This window comes from Varanus komodoensis, unplaced genomic scaffold (assembly GCF_004798865.1).
Source record: "Varanus komodoensis strain SLA01 unplaced genomic scaffold, ASM479886v1 scaffold1, whole genome shotgun sequence".
Classification (NCBI taxonomy): Eukaryota; Metazoa; Chordata; class Lepidosauria; order Squamata; family Varanidae; genus Varanus; species Varanus komodoensis.
Genome location: NW_025335268.1, coordinates 58,805,915 through 58,815,768, shown reverse-complemented (window position 1 = coordinate 58,815,768; position 9,854 = coordinate 58,805,915). Strand labels below are relative to the sequence as shown.

The 9,854-nt window shown below is 40.6% G+C and overlaps 1 protein-coding gene across 2 annotated transcripts; it reads left to right on the top strand.

The window, feature by feature from the left end:
- The first annotated feature begins 982 nt into the window (after nucleotides 1-982).
- Nucleotides 983-8,964, top strand: MTRES1 (mitochondrial transcription rescue factor 1). 2 transcript variants are annotated; one of them, XM_044427031.1, is made up of 4 exons: nucleotides 983-1,116; nucleotides 4,172-4,616; nucleotides 5,497-5,569; nucleotides 7,278-8,964. In XM_044427031.1, the coding sequence occupies exons 2-4, from the start codon at nucleotides 4,180-4,182 to the stop codon at nucleotides 7,452-7,454; spliced, it is 687 nt and encodes a 228-aa protein (XP_044282966.1). In that variant the 5' UTR covers nucleotides 983-1,116; nucleotides 4,172-4,179; the 3' UTR covers nucleotides 7,455-8,964. The 2 variants fall into 2 exon arrangements, with proteins under 2 accessions (XP_044282966.1, XP_044282956.1); XM_044427021.1 differs by lacking the exon at nucleotides 983-1,116 and adding an exon at nucleotides 1,402-1,497.
- The last annotated feature ends 890 nt before the right edge of the window (nucleotides 8,965-9,854 follow it).

Genomic DNA, 9,854 nt, shown 5'->3' with positions numbered 1-9,854 from the left:
CGGCAGCATTAAATGCCATTGGGTCAGTCAGTCCTCCTTTGCTTAACCCAGCCTCAAAGGGGTGTTGTGAGGATACAACAAGGAAAGTGAAACTGAGTATGTTACTTCAAGCTCTTTGAGGATGCAGGTGGGATGATAATAATAATAATATGTATCAGCCGCATCTCTTCTTTTGAGATATAGTTGCAACTTTTTATTCTTTTCTGTTGATATTTTTGTGGAGAACCCTCTTTTTTGTTGCTTTTATCTGCTATGCTTGTCTTTGTTTTACCTGTTTCAATATTGTTAACTTATTTATATATACATTTATATATATAAAAGTTGTATTTATATAACTCCCATCATCTCCAGTCAGCTTATGTAGCATGGACAGCTGTAATCAAGTACATTCAGTGGGCATCAGATTGGCTAAATCTAGTTGAGGAACTAGTATTGACAGAACAAAGGAGAGTAGGAAATACGGAGAAACATACACAGATGCATGCCACTCCGTGGGGCTGAGGACAAGTGATCGCCAAGTCTGTATGTAGGGAGCACCCACAGCATATCATGTTCTCTGTTAACCTCTGTATTTGGTGTCGATTTAGTAAATTTGGATCTAACATGCCCCAGATCTCAGGGGCAGGCAACTTGTGACCCTGCAAAGATTTTGGCCTACAACCACTATCTGCCCTGGCCAATTCAAGCCAAGGAGAGGCGTTGAAGGCCAAAAAAATCGGGAAGGCCACTCCTGGCATGAGACGAACTTCCCCAACCTGGTGCCCTCCACATGTGCTTTGGGAAGGAGGGCGGCAGGGCACCAGGCCGGGGAAGGCTGCGTTAGCTGCGTTTAACCCCGCAAGACCTACTTGGCGCCGCTGGAGCGCTGGGCTCACTTCTTCAGAAGGAAGCTCCATTCAGTTCAACAGGACGGCCGGCTAGAGGCAGCGCCTTCCTCTCCCGCAGACGGCGAGTCCTCCGAGCAGCTTCCGTCCGGCAGAGGGGGCTGCCTGCGGCGCGCCAAGCGCGGCTCCGCCGCCGCCTCCGCCGCTCCTGCTTCCACTTGACGAGGAAGACGGGGGAAGGACGGCGCGGGGCGCGTGGGAGCGCTGGGTCGGAAGCGGCGGGAGGAGACAGGTAGAGTGGCCCGCTGCGCATGGCGCGATCCCGGGGCAGCGGCGCCGCAGGAGCCGGCCCGCTGGCCGGCCGGCCGCTTGTTTCCAGGCAGGGAGCAGCCGCTTTCTGAAGGAGAGAGGCTGGAATCGGAGACAGGGCCCGGCGGTGCAGCTTGGGGTGGGTGGGGGTCGCGCAGGCGGTAGGGGCCCCACGTCCAGCAGGGCAGAGCCCACACCAGCTTTTCGAGCAGCCTGATCCTTGCCATATTTACCTGAAAGTTCTATTGGGTTGTGCCCAGTGTTAGCTCTACGTAAAGTAGACCCATTGAAATGTAAGAAACTTATGTTGAACTGACGTTAGATACAGCCCATTGACTTAAGAGAGATTTACAGACGTGCAGAGGTAATCCATGTATACTATGCTTTTTGCTACATGGATTGTGACCAATGGGTGTTTTATTAACTTATTTCCTAATTTACCTGAAGCAATGTATAGCCTGCCCTAAATTAGTACAAGAGTTTGCTTGATGTCCTGTGGATGCATCTTTAGGAATATTTCATCCTGAGCACAATTTTATACATGTTCACTCTGTAGTAGGTCACGTTGAGATCAAAGGAACTTCCAGCTACACATGCACAATATTGTAACCATAGTGAAATGTATTTTTGATTAAACATCAGTAGAATTGGGATGTATGTCTCTGCAAACTTAAGCTTGAACTCACTGAGAATGCTTCCTGATAATACTGTCTACAGTCTACAGTAATACTGTTTACAAAAGTTAAAATTAAACAAAATTAGAAATATACACAAAATAAAATTAATATAAAACAACAGAGCAACCATAATAGCAATAGCAATTGAATCAACATAGAGGTATAGCAGTAGTACAGAATAAAATACAGATTGTTTTCAGAAGCAGTTCCATGTACTGCACATTGCAGTAATCCAAACGAGAGATTACCCGAGCATGGATACTGTAGCTATGCTCTCTCTGTCATTTAGGGTCTTAGTTAGTATATCAGCTTAAGCTGATAAAAGGTGCTTCATGTCACTGAGTCTACTTGTGCTTCAAGTGACAACTCAGGGTCCAGCAGCACCCCCAAACCTCCAACCTTGTTCTTTAGACGGAATGCAACCCCATCCAGAAAAACTTGACCATCACCCAACTGGACAGGTGAACCTCCACTAACAGGACCTCCGTCTTATCTGGACTGAGTCTGTTTGTTGGCCCTCATCCAATCCATTATCATGCTGGTCACTGCCTCACCTGAGTTTGATGAAAGCGAGAGGAAGAACAGCATGATCCACATTTTGGTGGTACCTCAGCCCATACTTCTGGATAACCTCCTCCAGTATTTTCATGTAGATGTTAAATAGCATGGGTGATAAAATAGAACACTGTGGTATCCCATGGCATAACTGAATGCAATGCTGTGCCCCTACTCTTAGCACAGCCAGCCTATCCAGAAGGATACCATGGTTGATGGTATTGAAAAGCTGTTGAAAGGTCCAGGAGAATGAACGGGGTCACCCTTCTCCTGCCTTAGGTCATCTCAAAGAGTGACCAGAGCAGTTTCCATTCCAAAACCATGCCTGAAGCCTGATTGAAATGGTTCTAGAGAAGAATGCCTGGAGCTGTTCAGCTACCACCTGCTCAAGCACCTTGCTCAGGAAGGGGATGTTGGCCACTAGCTTATTAACATCTGGATGTTTAAGCTTTTTCAGGGATGGCTTAAATTAATTAAATGGTTCCATTGACATAGTCCTCTAAGGTAGGGACTTTTTCCTGATGATAAGACAGAAGCTGGTTTCCTGTAAGTTGAGCCCATTATTCCATAGATGATCAAGAAGACATAACCAGCTATCCTCAGTGTGACAACCTTTCAAGAACTTGAGGAATGCTTTCATGTCTCCCCTTAGTCTTGTCTTCTCTTCTCAAGACTTAACATGCTCAGTCTTTTCAGTCTCTCTGCATAGGACTTTTTTCCAGTCCCCTGAAAAATTTTGTGGCCCTCCTCTGAACCTTTTCCAGTTTGTCTGCATCATTGAACTGAACTGTTGTGCCCAGAACTGGACACAGTACTCATATGAGGCCTAACTACTACATAGTAGAGGAAACAAGTACTTCATGTGAATTGGAAGAGTTACTTCTGTTATTGCAGCCTAAAATAGCATTTGCTTTTTATTTTACAACCTCATCACATTATTGACTCATTTTCAGCTTCTAATCTACATCAAGTCCAAGTTCCCTGCCATCTATAATATTGTAGATATCTCCCATCTTGTAACTATGCATTGGCTTTCTTTTCTTTGGTACAAAACTGGGCATTTATTCCTATTAAATTTTATTTTGTTGATTTCAGCCCAGTGTTCCAACCTAGCAAGATTTTTGTTTCTGTCTTCCAGAGTATTAGCTATCCCACCCAATTTTGTGTCATCTGAAGATCTGATAAGCATTCCTTGCACTTTCTTATCAAAATCATTAATAAAAATATTGAAGAGCATTGAGCCTCTGCCTGAAAACTGCAATATGGCACTCATTACCTTTCCCCAGTTTGAGAAGTTGCCACTGAATAACACTTTGTCTGGTCCAGAGTGAAAGGCAGGAGAAGAAATATAAACACGCAAAAGATCACATCCTTAACTGTTTTGCTTTACAGTATTGAAATGATCTGAAATACAGAAAATAGGAGCAAACTGCTTAGACCACTGGGCATGGTAATCTGTCCATTGTAATTGCTAACATAGAAGCCTTAAGAGTGCTTAACTTCCTGGATTGAGACTTACAGTGGGTGAGTGATAGTTAAGCAATAACAGTGTGGCCCTCTGATATTAAAAAAAAGCCTTACAGTTAAGTCCTAGACATGTACTCTCTTAGAAGCTGGTCCCATGGAATTACTCCAAGGTAAGTAAATGCAGAATGTCAGCCTTAAACTCTACAATAAGTGTGTCTATGAGTTCCTACTTTTAATACTCTTCTCTAATGCACAGCATCCTAAATGATCCAGGTTTCAGTAGCCTCAGAAAATTCCTAGATTGCTGAACCCAACTGAGAGTTTCTTCTTTTGTTGCAGGGTATGCTATGACGGGCTGCAGGCTGCCTCTTGGTGCTTTTAGAAGTCTAAATGCATGGCTTGGACTCTTGGAGAAATCTCCTTATAAAATCTGCACACCTTGGAGGAGGTTTCTTAGTTTTGCAAGCCAACAGCCAGTAACAGCAATTGCCCCCAGACATCTCTGCATTTCTCCCATTAAATGTCCTGTATTTTTAATACCTTTGCCCCCAAACATGCCAAAGATTTCTATAAGACTCAAGAGCAACAAAAGCTCTCGAAAGAACATGAGAAGAGCTGTACAAGAGGACACTGAAGATGAGGAAGAGGAGGAAGAGAAAAGCGATTCAGAAGATGAGGAGGAAGAGGATTCTGCCGTACTGAAAAATTACAAAGATCTTGACAAAGTAGTACAGTCTTTCCGGTTTGATGTAATAATGAAAGCAGGTCTAGACATTGCAAGAAAGTAAGTAAAAAGACTTAAAGTGGCTTGTAAATAAAGACATTGAGAGTGCACTCCATTTTTAGTTCTCTTTAATTCTAGAACAAGTTAAGAATAGATTGTCATCTTTCTTATTTGGCCTAAATAACCCAAGGAAAATGTTATTTAGAAGTCTGTTTAGACAATACTCTAAAAACGCTTTGAGCAGCAGTTAGTTCAAAATCCTTATCAAAATAGACTGACCAGCTAAATATAACTCAGGGTTAGGAAAATAAACAGGATTATTTGTATTCACAAATATTATTTTTAAATCAAACACAAATAACATGAAGAGGCAGTGTTTGAAATTTTAACATACAGTCTAGTGACTTAGCCTCTAACCCAAAGATTACAGTCACACAGATATTTTGCATAAACAGACATTTGCATTAGTGTTAAGTATACTCTGTGGGTACAATAAAGAGTGTAACTTTCTGAGTGTAACCCAGAAAGTGTCAACTCTTTAGGGTTTAGGAGTAAGTGATACCAGCTCCATAGATATGTATGAAAATCAGTGACTGAACTGTTTTTAAAATCTTTCCTAAAAGTGGCATTCAGAGTTGTGTGCATGGACTTCCTTTTACTTTCCTCTCCTTTGCAGCCTCCTTTGCAGGTCCCTGGATTTGCCCAGCAGGTTTCTAGTCCATCTGAACCAGATTTTTGGGTGAATGCTGGACAGGTGCAGAGGGGCAAGAAATCCATTTCACAGTCTTTGTGGATGGCAGCCCTAGATACAACCAATAGTTGGTTATGTGATAATAGGTCATATGACTGGATTCCGTTGGTATCTTGATCCTAAATCGATATATTTGGATGTTTGCTGTTCAGAATGTGTGAACAATTATATCTTTCCTCTGTTTCAAAGCAAAATCGAAGATGCATTCTACAATGGTGAGCTCAGGCTGAATGGAGAGAAACTATGGAAGAAAAGCAGATCGGTAAGGCTATCTGCAAATATATTTTGTGCCTTACATTAGCAAGAGGATATCAGATGTAATGATTTTGAATGGGTAAAGGCTTAGGCACTTAATTCATTCTCTACATGTAAATAGTTATCTAATCATAGCATTGACTAAGGAGCATAGGGTTATTTTTGCCATCTGCCTCATCTTCATTGCTGCCTAGCAATGATTCTTTTAAAAATACTTTTGATACCTTTAAACATCAAAACACAAAAGGAGGATGGTTTAGAACTGGATCCCTAATTACAGTGCGTGTGCATCCTCTGTTGTCTCTCACAAAGAATCCAGGTTTGTAGTTATTTATGAAGTAGAAATTATGTTTTAAAATTAAGTCATTTTCTACACAAGCAAGTTCAAATCATGATTCACAAAACATTGGTTGAATTGAATTTATTTAAAGCTACAGTTTTGGTTCACATGTACCTAAAAAACCAGGAGTTTTTGGAAGTAAAACTAAACTCAATTGAAGTCCTAATCTTGGCTGCATAGGAAAAGAGGAAAGGAAGAGAGTGTGAGCCTGACACTGGTCAGGCTTGTTCTTGCTTGTGTGCATAGTGCTAAAGCATGGTCTTGTGTTGCTTGTGGACAACTGATGTGAGGAAGGGAAATTTAAAAAGGAAGCCATTATAGACCTAGAAGGATATAGAAAGATTTCTAGTGGTCAGGTCAAAAACGGGAGAGCTAAGTGAGTACCCATAGCACTTTCCTCATCTCCTTTTCTTTCAGTCCCTACATATCCCTTCTTTAGTCTCTGCCATCCTTGGCCCTGTCAAAAATGCACATTTTCATAACATGTTTGAACACAGCATCTAAATCATGTACTCATATGCTCAGCCTAATCGCTTAACAATTTGATTGGTTGGGTAAAACAACTTAGTTAAGCCTAAGAAATTTCAGCTGGGACCATAAAATTATGGGATAAGGTTTTATGTGCTTGAGCTTTAGGAACAACAGCTTTCTTTAACTTGCCATGGGACTTCTGGGTCACTGAAGTATTGAAATGTACATGCCTTACTTCCAACACTCGTTGGAAAAACTTACAAGGCAACATGCTTATTCCTTGATTATAGGCCTGCGTTAGAGGACTATAGCTACAGCATTCCAGTCAAAGCAAATACTATGCAGGAAGGCCTGGACCCTAAGATCATCCACATAGTTCTTTCCTTGGTGCCCCACTGAATGAGAGGAGGTGGGTGGCTACTAAGTAGAAGGACTTTTCCACGATGACGCACCAGTTATGGAATGGGTGGCACTGCAGAGCAGCTCACCAGGCCCCATTGTGGTCTTTTTGGTGCCAAGCAAAGAGCTTTGCATTTCTCCAGTCTTTTTATCCTTTCTTTATCAAAATTTGTACCTCTGTGGTTTTAGACCTTTTCAGACCATTGTTGCTACTTTGGTATTGTTCCATTTTAAATATTTGGTTTTTATATTGTATTTTACTGTGCTATTGTATTTTATAGTTTTAAACCACCCAGGGAACTTTGATTAAAGGGCAGTATAAATGTGTAATAAATAAATAAAATGAATAAAAATGTAGCCATATTGGCAGCTTTCCTCTGAGTTACAAAATGATGGGCATGAAAAGTGGGAATAAATGCACCAGCAAGCTATTTCAGTTTATTTCTGGAGAGGGGAAATAAAGCTGAAGTTTGTCTTTTTTTTTAAATTCCACATTTGTCTTCAGGTAAAAGTTGGTGACACGCTGGATTTCATCATTGGAGAGGATAAAGAAACAGAATCTGCTGTAGTTATGAGAGTTGTCTTAAGGAAAGCTTCAGAGAAGAATGACGATGATAAATACAAAGTGGTGTTGAGGCGCTGGAGAAACTTAAAAGTGCCCAAACAAGATGTCTTTAAGTGAACCGGGATTTGCACATGGTAGTTTCTTTATAAGCAATTTCATTTGTTACACAATTGATGAATTTTGCTGTAACAAAATTATTGCACTCTTTAAAAAAACAATTATTTAAATGGGTATGGGATGGCATGCCACTCTCCTTACTATAAACATCACTTTTATTTCTGTGACTGTCAGTTTGTTGCTTTTTCATACTAAGGGGAGAAACAATATTTCTATGAGAAGAACAAACAAAGGAATAAAAGGGCAGGCTAATCTTAAACTAACTCTGCTCTTTTTTGGATAGCATGGTTGAGATCCTAGAGCTGAAAAAACTCCTTGCTTTTTTATTCCTGTGTATGTGGTGATATCAGTAGCCAGTCACTTCAAAAAGCTGTCTTGTAAAGACAAAATACCTGGTAGACTGACAGTGCAGGTTTCTATTGCTAGGGATAGTGACTGAATTAACGGCAGTTTCTGGTTGTTCTCCTCTTGTAACTTGTGAGGTCCCTGTGTGAGACGTAGTTGACTCTGCTGGACACTGTGTTTGCACTTCCAAAGCAGAGTTCCTTTACTCATAGAATATGGTGGTGAAAGCAGAAGGATTTCCTGCTGTTTGAATCATTTATCTCAGGAACTCATTACAGTGTTTGGCTTAGTAGCAAGCTGTTAGAAATCTAGTCATATACATCACCCCACATGAAAGTCCTGTGTCTGCTCCTGTGGGAGCATAGAACTCTGGAATACTTAGTTTGCCCTATTCATTTCAACACAGTCGGTGGCTCTGCATAGGTATCCTTTATATGCACAGAGCAGTTGTCACCACGGAAGTAAATACAGCAATTCAGATGCACGTTGGTACAACCAAGAGTCTATGTCACGGGCTACATGTCCATGAATTTTGGTGTATATTAGTTTTGTGCTACCAAGTGCAAAATGTCTACATTTTGGTACAGGCAGCTTAAGATCTTACATTTCAGTGTTGTGAATACAGATGTTTGCTTGTGGAACACAACTCTTACTCTCTTTGACAGACTTATGTGTTGCTCCTCAAATCTGCTGTGGAGGGTTCCTCAGATCTAGAGCTGAGTTTGGGAAGGGTGCAGGAAGAATCAATCCTTTTCTGCTCCACTGATGGACGACATCCACTGGAATAGGGACATTAGTTTGCATTCACCCTTATTGTTCCCATTTATTAATTTGGACATGCAGCTTTAGTAAACATCTGTAGAAATTAGTTTACTTCCATAAACAGTGTAGGTTTAGCAACCAGTTAAGGAAGTGCTAGATCATAAGGCCAATTATGTGAAAAGATAATGGTCTTATCTCCTAAACCGGTGTGATATAGGAAAGCAAAATAAAGGCTTTTCCAAGTTAAAGGTAAGTATTGCTTTTTCACCCTGGGAATTTTTTTTCTTTAATATTATTATAACCTTTGTCAATACAATGTTGTGGATGCCTTCAAATGACATTTATCGCCATGTGAAAATTCCTGATGTTTAATACTAGCTTAATAAAGCCCAACAAAATTTAAGTGTAAATGTGTATTTGTGTCCTTAAAGATTTGGTGTTCATACAAGAAAATTCTTGATTTTTTCAAAGAATTGCTGATGCAGTGAAAAATTATTAGATTGATAAAGAATATTTACTTCTTCAAATATTCTATTAATATTTAATAACTTGTTTCACAAGGATTGGTGCTAAGGAATCCCATTGCATTTACCACTAGACCCCAGTGTGCTGCTGAGGATTCTAGGAAATGTTCTAGGGTACATCCTCAGACTGCAAGGCTAGCCCTTTTGGGCCTCACCATTCCCACATCAATTACATCCAACAAATTAAAATGCTATTTAAAAGCAGTAGAATCCTTTGTACCATTTCATTTGTCTGATAGATCATATTTGAATCATTCCCATGCCAAAAAATCTAAGCCCTTGTGATGCCATATGCTGCTTGCCCACAGTGGGACCTAATCAGCATTTCTTAAAGTGGCCTGAGAACTAGGACAGGCCAGTGAAGTCCCTGAAGAATACACATTTTTCCTGATCAAACAACAAGGGTTAGCGTCTTATCTGAAAATATAAAATAAACCTCTGTCAGGAAGGTCAGAATTCATATAGATAGGCAAATGTTTTGACACCAGATGTCTAAAAAGAAGTGTAGGTCAAGAAACCATGTACAAAAGTAACTGAATGCTTTCTGCTATGATGTTTTCTATTACTAATCATTGCAAAAAGTCAAATGTATAAATTTGCTGTGCATGATGTCCCTGCCAGCTGGCCCTAAATGGAGGTGGGCTCACTTCATATTGTTAGTGGGCACCTACAATAGTCTTTTTATATGAAATTACTTGCTGGTGTTGCCTGTCTCTCTCAGTCACACAAGGAATAAGAGGGGCTTTTTTTGTCCTCAACACCTCCATCT